Below are 14,110 nucleotides of genomic sequence, written 5' to 3'. Positions count from 1 at the left end.
AGGTACACAGCAAACTGAGCATTGTTACCCAATGTTTCTTTGTTGGGAATCTCCTTGTGCTAAAAGTAAATGGATTTTAGTTCTGACCACACTAACTGCTAATGTATTTACTTCTACCCTCTCTAACCATGTTTTTATCCTTTATGCTTCGTTGTCATCTTCCCCTAGCTAACAATTATCTATTCTATATTGATCCACGTCCCATTTGATGTCTCGTTTTCACATCTTACTTTCATTATCTCTGTGTCTCCATCTCCCCTGACTCTCAGTCTGAAGAAGTGTCTCGACCCGAAATGTCATCCATTCCTTCTATCCAGAGATGCTGTCAGTCCCACTGAGCTACTCCAGCATTTTGTTTCTATCTAACCATGTCTAGCATGTACATTACTTTTTTCATTGCCATAATTGTATCCACCTTTCTACAGTCTCTTTATCACATTGGATAGTGAATTATAAAGATTGGCAACGTTTGTGTAAATAGCTTTTTAGGACCAGCATAGAAGTAAGATTACATGGCTAGTAATGCAAAGATGCGGAACGATGTTAATCAAACCCGATCCAAACTCCAGTTCCATAAGACATAGGCGAAGAATTAGGTCATTCAGCCTGTTGAGTCTACTCCATCATTCAATAATGGCTGATCAAATTTTCCCTCTCAACTCCATTCTCTTGTCATCTCCCCATAACCTTTGATGCCCTTACTAATCAAGAAACTATCAATCTCTGCTTTAAAAATGCCCAATGTCTTGGCCTCCACAGCCATCTGTGGCAATGAATTCCACTGACTCACCACCCTCTTGTTAAAGAAATTCCTCCTCATCTCCATTTTAAAGGTACCTCTTTTTTTTCTAAGGCTGTGCTGTCTGGTTCTAGACTCTCCCATTACTTGAAACATCCTCCATGGCCACTTCTACCTTTCATCAGCCTTTTCATTATTTGGTAGGTTTCAATGATACCCCCTCATTCTTCTAAACTCTAAAGAGCCTTCAAACGCTCTTCAAACGTTAACCCAATCATCCCCCGAATCATTCTCGTAAGCTTCTTCTGGACCATCTCCAACATTAACATCCTTCCTCAGAGGCGGGTCACAAAGCCATCAGTTCCATCATCCAGATATTTAATATAGAATGAAAAGTAGTGGATCCAACACCGACCCCTATGGAACACCATTAGTCACCAGCAGCCTCCAACCAGAAAAGGCCCCTTTTATTCCCCAGTCCTTGTCAGCTGGGGCATTTAAATTCAGTTGAACAAATATAATTGGAACATAGAGATGGTGAGTACAACCTCTCCAATGCCGTGGTAAAATTCTGAGTTAACTATTGGAGGGAATTCTGGTGCTTTTAATCTAGTACTGCATTCCTCTGCACATTTCTTGCATCCAATTCTGGATTCTTGGGCATGCTAATTTTAATTGCTTTGTCACTGGTTGCCATCACTTCAGCTGCCTAGGTCTTGAACTTTGGAATTCCCTACAAAAACCTCTTCGCCTTTCCACAGTCGTAAAACTAATTATTTTGTCACCCAGAACATCTCCCTTTGCGAGTTTACATCAACTTTTGTTTAATAGACAATAGACAATAGACAATAGGTGCAGGAGTAGACCATTCGGCCCTTTGAGACAGCACCGCCATTCACTGTAATCATGGCTGATCATCCACAATCAGTACCCCGTTCCTGCCTTCTCTGCATATCCCTTGACTTCCCTAACTTTAAGACATCTATCTAACTCTCTCTTGAAAGCGTTCTTATTAACTGTCTTGGATACTTTGCTGCAGTGAAGTGCTGTGTGAATACAATTTTTTGTTAACTTTTCACATAGCAGTTTTCGTCCTTAAAAATTACAGAAAACCAATAAGAAAATCGAGTTGAAACAATAATTACATACCTGTGCAGGAAGATCCGAACTTCTGGAAGCCAATTTTACAGTCACAAATATATGAACCAGGCATATTTACACAATATGTCTGATTGCCTGGGCAAATATTTTCCTCTCCACATTCATCTACATCATCACAGTTTAAATTATCGCCCTGAAAGCCAACATCACACACACATTGATATCTGCTGCCAGCAAGATGACACAGAGCCCGATCATGGCAATGTGGAAAGCAATTATCGCTTGGTGACATGCAAGTGCTATTGACTACCAAAGTCCCATTGGAACAAGAGCAAACATATGATCCCAATGAATTCAGGCAACTGGTGCCTGAGAGACAAGTATTGTTCAGACTGCATTCATTTATATCTTCACAATGCTGATCCATCTCTCTGAAGCCATCTTGACATTGACAGATGTAACTTCCTGCAGTATTAATGCACAAGGCATTTGTATGGCAGATATTCGTGGAGTTGCATTCATCTGTGTCTTTGCAAGTAAAGCCGTTTCCTTCAAACCCCAAAATGCACTCACAGATAAAGGAGCCAAAGGCATTTGAACATAGAGCATTTTGATGACATGGATTGTTGAGACATTCATCAATGTCATTACAACTGATGCCATTTGCCTTTGAAAACCCAGATTTGCACTGACAGTGATAAGACCCTAAAGTATTGACACACTGTTCATTTGACTGACACGGTATACCAATTATCTTGCATTCATCAATGTCTCCACAAATTGTGGCATTTATAAGCTTGAATCCATTAGGACAGGCACAAAAGAACGATCCCAGTGTGTTTCTACAGGCTGCATTGCTCATACATCCGCCATTATTAACCTTGCATTCATCAATGTCTTCACACAGTAAATTTCCATTACCAAAGAAACCTCTTTTACATGTGCATGTGTAGGTTCCAGCTTGGTTTGTACAAATGCTATTTGAGTGACACCCTCCATTGTTTAAGAGGCATTCATCAATATCCTTGCACACTGTACCATTTCCATTATAACCTCTGTTGCAACTGCAGGTAAAGGATCCTTGGACATTGTTGCAAGTGGCATGTATGTCACAGATACCAGTAGAGCACTCATCCAGATCAATACATTCACTGCCATTCAAGGTAAACCCAATGGCACAATCACAATGATAGGAGCCCGCCGTATTAATGCAGGAAGATGCGGCAGGACACTTTGCAATCCCAACACACTCATCAATATCAGAACAAGTGATCCCATCTCCTGTAAAGCCTAATGTACAGTCACAAACGTAGCTGCCCACAAAGTTCTGGCAAGTTGCTTGAGGGTGGCAATCGTTTGTGCCGTCACATTCATTGGTGTCCACGCATGCCAATCCATTTCCTGTAAATCCTGTCTTACATTCACAACTGTAAGAACCTGGTTGATTGATGCAGGTAGAAAATGGGCTACAGAACTGCCGAGCACACTCGTCGATGTCAGTACATCTGTTATCACGTAATTCAAAACCCGCAGAACAGGTACACAGGTAGGAGCCCGGTAGATTCTTGCATCCTTGTGCTGATGAACAGATACCTGGTGTCTGCACACATTCATCTATGTCCAAGCACAGGTATAAGCCAATTCCTTTATATCCTGCATTGCAAGTACAGATATATGAGCCATTAGTGTTGGTGCATGTTGCACTCCAGTGACAGATGCCGGGCTTTGTGCACTCATCCACATCATTACAAGTTAACCCATTGCCGGAGAACCCAACGTTACAGTGACAAGTTCGACTGCCAGCTGTATTCAAACAAATGGCACTATTGTGACAACCACCATTGTTTGTAAGGCACTCGTCCATGTCGTTGCAGTCAATCCCATTTCCTGTGTAGCCAGGTTTGCACAGGCAACTGTATGAACCTACATTATTCACACAAGTTGCCTTTCTGTGGCAATTGTGTACATTTGCTGCACACTCGTCAATGTCAGTGCACTGTGTCCCATTTCCAAGATAACCTGCTTTACATATGCAGAGATAGCTTCCATCAAATGTATTCTGGCAGTCTGCATTTGTATGGCACACAAGATCAGTGTTGCCACATTTATTCAGATCAGCTGAAATATAATAGAAACATATTAAAGCAATTATCTTACTATCTGTTACAATATAAAATAACAGTGCAATATATCCATGCAAAAATCTACAACCTTAAAAGAATAAAAATTGCAGCAACAGCCATCATGCATAAAATTAGTTTGTATAACGGTCCAGATATAAATAAGGTTAGTTCTGTTTCCGATTAATAAACTTATTGCACTTAGTAGTAGATATTAGACGCATACAGAGCAGTAAATCTGAAATGTATTGGGCTGAGTATTCAGGGTATTGTTTTAAAAACATAATTTAATTATTTTAAAGAAAATGTTAGCACCAATTGGGTATATTCTTTGCTACAACTAACACATTTAAAAGTTTTGAAGGACCTACTACTCCTGTGCCCAAAATCCCAATTTCCCAGAATGAAGATCCATTTTACCAAACAACAGCAATAAGATCTGTGCTTGAAAAATTACCAAGCCATATCTTGATAAATTATGCACAATCAGTCCTTCGGCTTCACTTTCCTTGTCAGGAACTTCAGATGCTGGTTTACAAAAAAAGACACAAAGTGCTGGAGTAACTCAGCAGGTCAGGCAGCATCCCCGCGGAACATGCATAGGTGACGTTTCATGTTGGGACTTCTTCAGACGAAAAAAATTGTTTTGAGAAGCGGTGAATCTGAAGAAGGGTCCCGACCCGAAACGTCATCTATCCATGTTCTCCAGGGATGTTGCCTGATCCGCTGAGTTACTTGAGAACTTTGTGTCTTCTTTTGTGAACCAGCATCTGCAGTTCCTTTTGTCTACAAGGTAGGTACATTATTTGAAAAATATATCCTCTGTTTAATGGCTTTGTTCATTTAAAATATTCGAAGTATTTTAGATTACTTTATTTTTAATGAACTTTTAAAAATTATTTTATTTGCATTAGTTTTTATTGGATCTGAAAGTCAGAGGCAATGTAAAACACTTTGACATAGCAAACATGGATTTAGGAATATGGAGACCGTACAATGAATAAAATGGTAACAGTCTTCCTCACAGCTATTACATCCCCACTGAAATGCGCTGATTCATGTCCCATATGAATATAAGATGATATCAATTCAATGAGCTGATTCCCCACTCTATGTGTCTGGCAATCTTAACAAATTTGTGCACTACTATTTCAGTGCACAGGAGGTTCACTACTCTAATCTATTACCAGGTTCAGAATTCACAGAAAAGGATACAAATGTGCCAAAAGACCTGAGGCGTCTAGTTATAGAGACAAATGCTGACAGATAGCTGCAGAACTGTTGGCGTAACTCACCAACCCTTTACTTTACACCTATGCCCTTTGGGAAAGGGCACCTTTGTTGAGAGGGTACAACATCAGATTTTGTTTGCTAATGCTCCCATGCCTTGGGATATTTAATTACATGAAAGGTGTGTTTGAGGAGTTCTGATTATAAAGGTTACTATCAGTGTCATGGTTACTTTGATAAATAAATAAGGTCTACCAAACAATCAAATCAACCACCTACCTGCTAGTAATGTGAATGTGCTCGTCCAAAATAGTATTCCACTATATATAACAATGCTGTAAAAAAGGAAGATCATAGATTTCAACATTGCATTTTTTTACTTTGGAGAAATATAGAGATAATATATATACACAGAATAATTTCCGTACCACTGTTAAATTTATAGGCCTGTAACTACCTGGCTTATTCCGACTTCCTTTCTTGAGTAAAGGTAACACACTTTTACCATATTATTATGTTACCATTTCCACACATGTTTTAAACACTGCCAAAGTGCTCTCAACCTAAACATTTTTTCACTATTCCTTGATTTCACTGTTTTCCAGGCCTCACCTAGTGAAGTTTATAATCATTTTTAGGTACTGTATGAGAGTTGTGTTAATTGCGCTGTACTCAGGTCAGGGTAACAAAGAAGTAAACTTATTTCACTGATCATTCTACTATTTTTTTCAGTGAAACAACATCTGAAGTTTTATGTTCATTGTCCAATCTATTTTATTTTTATTTTTTGGTTTATGACAACAGTGAGATGTTGCTATATAAGGTGGCTTCCTGGTCTTCTTTGGAACTATTTGCCAACATTTCATAGGAGCGCACACTGAATCCCACCAGATTTCCTCGTCTTGACGATGCATCCGACGTTTGATATTCAGCACTAAAGTTACTTTAAATATTGATTCTATTTTTAATTGAGTTTGACATTACATTGAATTGCTCATTATTGACTCACCATGTCTTGCAAATTTGGGTCTCCATCAGTTAGTTATAAACTCTCAATATCTGTATATACTTGCTCTTAATATTTTAAGGCTTTAAAAATACTGTTCCCAGAGCAGATCGAGAAACACAATCCACCTATTAGATGGGAGAATATCAGAGATCATTAATTAGTTGGTATACATAGACCATATGACTAAAAATACTTCAATTATATATCTTTGGAACTTATTTTCTATTATCCTTTTTAATTTTCTAAACAGAACCTTCAGATTGTAACTCCTAATTGCCAATCCAGAGCCAGGACATAAATACAAGATCAGCCGTTGCTACTCTTCAGGTCATCCCTTATACAGATCTAAGTTTTAACAGGTTGTACTTAATCTCAAAAATTAAATCTATTTCTATGAATTTAATTATTCATATTTTTATCTAATTATTTTATTATAATTGCTATCTTTAAAATTCAAATTAATTTCTATACATTGTATGCATATGAATATGTTTAAAGCCTTGTATAGAACACATATTTGCTATAAATGAGGCATTTTTCTTCCTGTAACACCTCAGTAATGTGGAAGGTGTTTAGAAAACTAACAATGATAATTCAGGTGCATAGTTCCTTGAAAGAGGCATTATAGGTAGATATTGTGATAAAGGCTTTTGGTGCATTGACCTTCAAAACTCATATGTCAGGCTGTTATTCATTGATTACAGTTCGGCATTTAATACTATCATCCCCTCCAAGCTGGTTACCAAACTCGCAGAATTGGGTCTCTGCGCATCCCTCTGCAATTGGATTCCCGACTTCCTCATTCACAGACCACAGTCTGTTCGTATTGGTGGAAATGTGTCAGACTCGATAACAATCAGCACGGGAGCACCTCAAGGCTGCGTTCTCAGCCCCTCAAGGCTGCGTGCTCAGCCCCCTGCTGTACTCACTCTATACTCATGACTGCGTAGCCGGTCATAGTGCGAACTCCATCCTCAAGTTCGCTGACGACACCACTGTTGTGGGACGTATCACTGATGGGGATGAGTCAGAGTGTGGAAGAGAGATCGAGCAACTGTCCATATGGTGCCAGCACAATAACCTGACCCTCAACACCAGCAAAACCAAGGAACTGATTGTGGACTTTGGAAGGAATAGGATGGAAACCCAGAGTCCCGTTTATATCAACGGTTCGATGGTTGAAAGGGACAAGAGCTTCAAATTCCTGGGCATGCACATCTCTGAAGATCTTTCCTGGTCCGAAAGCACTGATGCAATTATCAAGAAAGCACATCAGCGCCTCTACTTCCGAGAGAAGATTAAAATCGGAGAGCCGGTTTGTCAAGGACAACTCTCTCTAACTTCTACAGGTGCACAGTAGAGAGCATGCTGACCGGTTGCATCGTAGCTTGGTTTGGCAACTTGACCACCCTGGAGAGGAAAAGACTACAAAAAGTAGTAAACCCTGCCCAGCCCATCATCGGCTCTGACCTTTCTTCCATCGAGGGGATTTACCGCAGTTGCTGCCTCAAAAAGGATGGCAGTATCATCAAAGACCGACACCATCCTGGCCACACACTCATCTCCCTGCCACCTTCAGGTAGAAGGTACATGAACCTGAAGACTGCAACAACCAGGTTCAGGAATAGCTACTTGTCCACAGCCTTCAGGCTATTAAACCTGGCTCAGACAAAACTCAGAACATTAATAACCCATTATCTTTTTTTTGCACTTTATCAGTTTATTTATTCATGTGTGTATATATATTTATATAACGGTACATGGACACACTGATCTGTTTTGTAGTCAATGCCTACTATGTTCTGTTGTGCTGAAGCAAAGGAAGAATTGCATTGTCCTATCAGGGACACATGACAATAAACTCACTTGAACTTGAATGAACTTCATCAGTCAGGGTACTGAGTATAGAAGTTGGGACAGACACAAAATGTTGGAATAACTCAGCGGGACAGGCAGCATCTCCGGAGAGAAGGATTGGGTGACGCTTCGGGTCGAGACACCTCTTCATAACCGAGATGTCACTCATTCTTTCTCTCCAGAGATGCTGCCTGTCCCATAGAGTCGCTTCCAGCTTATTGTGTCTATCTTCAGTTTAAACCAGCATCTGCAGTTCCTTTCAACACATAGAAGTTGGGATATTACGTTACAGTTATACAAGATGTCGGTGAGGCCACATTTGGTGTGCTGTGTTAAGTTTTGGCCAGCCTGCTATTGGAAGGATGACGTTGTGCTGAAAGATTGCAAAGAAGATTTATGAGAATATTGCCAGGGCTTGAAGGGCTGATCTATGGGGAGAGGTTGGCATACTAGGACTTAATTCCCTGGAAAGCAGGATGCTGAGGGGTGATCTTATAGAAATAAAAGATAAAATCATGAGGGGAATAGATAGGGAGAATGCACTGTCTTTTACCAAGAGTAAAGGAATCAAAAACCAGAAACTTAAGTTTAAAGTACGAAGGGCAATATTTAATACGAACCTGAGGGACAATGTTTTCACTCTGACGGTGGTCGGTATATGGAATGAACTGCTAGAGGAGGTAGTTCAGACAGGTACTATAACCTCATTTGAGACAAATACATGGTTTATTTTAGTTTAGTTTAATATTGTAACATGTACAACGTATAGTGAAAAGCTTTTTGTTGTGTACTATCCAGTCAAAGAAAAGACTATCCATAATTAAAATCAAACCGTCTACCATGTACACATACAGGATAAAGGGTATATATAACATTTAGTGCAAGATAAATTCTGATAAAGTTTGATTTACAACATCGATAGGAAAGGTTTAGAGGGATATAGGCCATATGTGAGCAAATGCGGCATCTTGGTTGGTATTGACAGGTTGGGCTGAAGGGACTGTTTCTGTGCTGTATGGCTTTATGACTAATCACAGTTTAGTTGCAATGGAAGAAAAATACTTCATTCCATTAGGTCTACATTAGGAATAAGCTAGCTAATGAATGAATGAATGATTTTATTGGCCAAGTATTCACATACAAGGAATTTGCCTTGGTGCTCTGCCCGCAAATGATAACATGACATACAGTGACAGTAGGAATAACACATAAAACAACTATCTATCTATATTACTAAAAGGCTGATCTTGACCGCTTTTGGCCCACTGTGCTGCGATTTCTGAGAGAACGTCACCACCTACGGCCGTCATTTTTGGCCACCTCGCTCAGAGCCCCCCTCCACCTTCAGGAACCAGAGGATTTTTCCCATCGATGAAAAATCAGAGAGATATTAATGTTTTTTTTTTAATTCCCCATTCTCTCTGCTGCCCCCGCTGGCGGCAGGGGGAGGGACTATAAAACCCGGAAGTGTAGCACCTCACTCAGTTTCTGCCAGACCCAGGAAGCGAGAGGGTCACGGCTCTCTGAGCTGCGAGTAGCACTGAACGCACGTCTACTCCACGGTGAGTCCCCTCGATGTGGCTGTAAAGTGGCTGCAGCCCAATTGTTTGCCTCGCCTTTTTAAAAAGATTGTGTTCTCAAAATGAATTTTGGTTGTCAGTTGGCTGCAGCCCAATTGTTTGCCTTGCCTTTTTTTAAAGTTTATGTTCACAAAATTAATTTTGGTTATCGGGTGGCTGCAGCCCAATTGTTTGCCTCGCCTTTTTAACAAGTTTGTGTTCACAAAATGAATTTTGGTTGATAGGTGGCTGCAGCCCAATTGTTTGCCTCGCGCTTTTAACAGGTTTGTGTTCACAAAATGCATTTTGGTTGTCAGGTGGCTGCAGCCCAATTGTTTGCCTTGGCTTGGCTTTTAAAATCGTTGCAACAGTTGGATGCCAGCCCAAGAATCCATTCGGCCCACAATGTCTATACTAGCCCTCTGGAAACCAGTACCTTCGGCCCGCAACACTCATACTAGCGCAACAGAAAGCCCCCCCCCCCCACTGACGAGCAATATTGGAATTGGTGGAGAGGTGGAATATTGCGTTGGTGACCAGCCCTCCCATGTGATGCTGGGACCCAACGGGTCCCACTTAGTATTATACTAAAACTCTCCCCCTTATTCTCAACTTTCTAAATTTCCGTGTGCATGCAGGGTTGTGTTGGCTTTCTTTTAATCTCCTTAATTTGTATCTTCTTCCTACATGCTTGGCCACAGCCTTCCCATTTTCACACATACGACTCACATGTTTTCCCTCGATGGGATAAACATCTTCCCGTCGTATTCCAACCTATATTTCCGAAGTTTATTTTTAAAAATGAACTGTTTTTCAGTGGGCGGCTCTTGTAGCACTTTCCATTGATGATGTCATAGTGCTATCTCACAGACGTCCAATCACAATGGATCTCATTTACATATAACATCATAATGGGACAGGGATGGGGGATTGCAACCTTCACGTGTTTCCACGAGTGCGGTCAATCTGGCATGCACAATCAAATAAGATCAAATAGAACAAATTGTCCTCCCTCTCTACCCCCTCCCTCGCTACCCCCTCCCTCTCTACCCCCTTCCTCGCTGCCCCCTCCCTCTCTAACCCCTCCATCTCTACCCCCTCCCTCTCTACCCCCTCCCTCTCTACCCCCTCCCTCTGTACCCCCTCCCTCTCAACCCCCTTCTTCTCTCTCCTCCTCCTCCCTCTCTACCCCCTCCCCTTCCCTCTTTGCCACCTCTCCCTATCTGCCCACCCTCCCTCTCTGCCCACCCTCCCTCTCTGCCCACCCTCCCTCTGCCCCCCTCCCTCTCTGCCCCCCCCTCCCTCTCTGCCCCCCTCTCCCTCTCTGCCTCCCTCTCACTAGGGAGTGGTGAGTATTGGGAGCTCGCCCCCCTCCCTCTCTACACCCCCTTACCCTCTCCCTCTCTACCCCCTCCCTCTATAACCCCCTCCCTCCCCAACCCCCTTCTGCTACCTCTCTAACTGCGTCTGCGCAATTAGGGGCTATGCGTGAGTGTAGGGCGGGGGATGGGGAAAGGGAGCAAATTAATAATATTAATATAATATCAAGGGGGGGTAGTGTGTGTGTGTGTGTGTGGGGGGGGTGGTTATTGTGTGTGATACTGTGCGTTGAGGGGACGGGACCCAATGGGTCCCACTTGGTCTAGTCTATATTATATTTCTGACAGAACGCCGCCACCTACGGCTGTCATTTTTGGCCACCTCGCTCAGAGCCCCTCTCCGCCTTACGGGTGCGGAGGATTTTTCCCATCGATGAAAAATCAGAGAGATATTAATGTTTTTTAAGAATTCACCATTCCCTCTGCTGCCCCTGCTGGAGGGAAGGGGAGGGACTATAAAACCAGGAAGTGCTGTGCCTCACTTAGTCTCTGCAAGATGGATGAAGCCAAGGGTCACGTCTCTCTGAGCTATGAATAACATGGAACAAATGTCTTCACAACTGTGAGTACCCTTAATGTGGTTTGAAAATAAAAATATGGTTTGTTTGAAGTAAAAAGGCACTGCCTGCTAATAGTTGTTTGGGTGCTTTGGCTTGAAGTTGAAAGGCACTACCTACTGCAAATGGTGGCTTGGGAGCTTTGGTTTAAAGTTGAACGGCACTACTTACTGCAAATGATGGCTTGGGTGATTTGGCTTGAAGTTGAAAGGCACTTCTTACTGAAAATGGTGGCTTGGGTGCTTTGGCTTGAAGTTGAAAGGCACTACTTACTGCAAATGGGGGCATGAAGTTGAAAGGCACTACTTACTGCAAATGGGGGCATGAAGTTGAAAGGCACTACTTACTGCAAATAGTGGCTTGGGTGCTTTGTTTGAAATTGAAAGGCACTACTTACTACAAATGATGGCTTGGGTGCTTTGGCTTGAAGTTGAAAGGCTCTACTTACTGCAAATGGTGGCATGAAGTTGAAAGGCTCTACTTACTGCTAATGATGGCTGTGGTGATTTGGCTTGAAGTTGAAAGGCACTACTTACTGCAAATGGTGGTGGGTGATTTGCTCGAAGTTGAAAGGCACTACTTACTGCATATGGTGGCTTGGGTGCTTTGGCTTGAAGTTGAAAGGCACTACTTACTGCAAATGGTGGCATGAAGTTGAAAGGCACTACTTACTGCAAATGGTGGCATGAAGTTGAAAGGCACTACTTACTGCAAATAGTGGCTTGGGTGCTTTGGCTGGAGGTTGAAAGGCACTACTTACTGCAAATAGTGGATTGTGTGCTTTGCTTGAAGTTGAAAGGCGCTACTTACTGCAAATGATGGCTTGGGTGCTTTGGCTTGAAGTTGAAAGGCACTATTTACTGCAAATGATGGCTTGGGTGATTTGGCTTGATGTTGAAAGGCACTTCTTACTGCAAATGGTAGCTTGGGAGCTTTGGCTTGAAGTTTAAAAAAAAAAAAACATTCTCTCTGCTGTACCTGCTGGAGGGAGGGGGAGGGACTATATAACCAGGAATTGGTGTGCCTCCCTCAGTCTCTGCAAGTGATCTATTCATGGTTTAGATACTGCAATCTGAAATGGTCCTGCGACCCAGGTTAAATCCAGACTTACAATGCACTCTGGGGAAGACTTTGCACTTTCTCCCTGTGACCACAAGGATTCCTCCACCCTGTTCTTCCAGTGCTCCAGTTTTCTCCAATTCCCCTGGTATGCTGGTAGGTAGATTAATTAGCCACTTTTTATGACCTGGTGGTGGCAGGAGAATCAGGAGAAATTGTGGATATATGAGAAAGAGAATAGGTTACAGGGAAATAATGAGGAAATATGATTAATGGGACCATAGACTCAATGGAGTAAATTCCCTTTTTCAATAGTGTAAGGGAATACAATATAGCATCTGTTACAGCAAATTAAAAAAAATCTTCAGACATCGAGGTAACACTGGTCTTCAAAAGTCTATTTTGATTCTAGACCAATAATGACATTTTACAGATAGTAATTCAAACAGTACCTTACAAAACCATGCATTTTATTAATGTAGTGTCAAGATAATTTTTAAATACTTTTTACTGAGCATTTCTTTTTAATGTACTAAGATATATTTCAGACAATTACCAACCAAATTATTACAAGCATTGAAATTTTGCAAGTTGATATTTTCACAACAATGACTCCACAAACACGATTTAATTGATTGTAAATAGTTGAACGGTGTCCTGGAGTTGTGATAGCCATATTAATGCAAAACTGCCTTTGTACTGAAGAAATAAGGTTTCATGTTTCAGAATCAAAAGTAATCTTGTAGTTGACATCAGACAATTATAACATAAATCTATGGAATAATTCCAGCTGTCCTCATACTTCGACCACAACCTATGTGGATTTGTAAATTATCAACAACATTACAAAAATAATTGACAAGTTTCTTCCCAACAAGAACACAACAGGTTAACCTATTAATCTGAAAATGATCTTAGTGTGTGTGCATGGAGAGAAGTGTTGTGTGAAGGTGAATGAGACAGTGTGGTGTGAGAATCTATGCGTGTGAGGGGAAGGCACGCCTTTGTATTATCAAGTTAGAGTCTCTGCATGAGTAAATGGTGCAAACCAAATTAAATGAGAGAATAAAATACATCTGAGTGGACTAGATATAAAAAGAGTGAAAGATCAACATATAAAAGAAAAGAACTATGCATAGACAAGTTGAAACGGGGTCAAGAGTTGATAAAAGGAAGAGTGCTGTTAGCACTGCCAGTTTTAATCATAAGCATGCAATATTCTGCATGTTATGCCTCCCTGCCCACAAAATCCAGAAATACGCTTCCAGTCTGTTATTACAACAGCTGTCCACTGTTTAATATTAGAGTTTGGATTAAATTGCAGGTAAATGGAGCATAACAATAGATATGCAATGGAAGACATGTAAAGACTGCATGGATGAACTACAAAAATTGTTCATACCAGTTTGGCAAAAGAATAAATCAGGGAAGGTAGTACATCCATGGATAACAAGGGAAATCAGGGATAGTATCAACGCGAAGGATGATGCGTACAAATTA

General features: G+C 41.2%; 1 protein-coding gene across 1 annotated transcript in view; it reads right to left on the bottom strand.

Annotated features, from left to right (window-relative positions):
• The window catches only part of LOC129699634 (fibrillin-3-like), a 44,645-nt gene that overhangs the window by 16,169 nt on the left and 14,366 nt on the right, over positions 1-14,110 (bottom strand). The window contains exons 3-5 of the mRNA XM_055639605.1: positions 6,200-6,324; positions 5,470-5,525; positions 1,889-3,958 (exon numbers count right to left, since the gene is read on the bottom strand). Of these exons, the coding sequence (XP_055495580.1) occupies positions 1,889-3,958; positions 5,470-5,525; positions 6,200-6,225 (2,152 nt within the window). The 5' untranslated portion in view covers positions 6,226-6,324. The remainder of the gene's footprint in view (positions 1-1,888; positions 3,959-5,469; positions 5,526-6,199; positions 6,325-14,110) is intronic.

The sequence above is a fragment of the Leucoraja erinacea genome, chromosome 8 (genome assembly GCF_028641065.1).
Source record: "Leucoraja erinacea ecotype New England chromosome 8, Leri_hhj_1, whole genome shotgun sequence".
In the NCBI taxonomy this organism is placed as follows: Eukaryota; Metazoa; Chordata; class Chondrichthyes; order Rajiformes; family Rajidae; genus Leucoraja; species Leucoraja erinaceus.
Note: the sequence above shows the minus strand (reverse complement) of the source record. Positions and strands in the feature narration are given on the sequence as shown.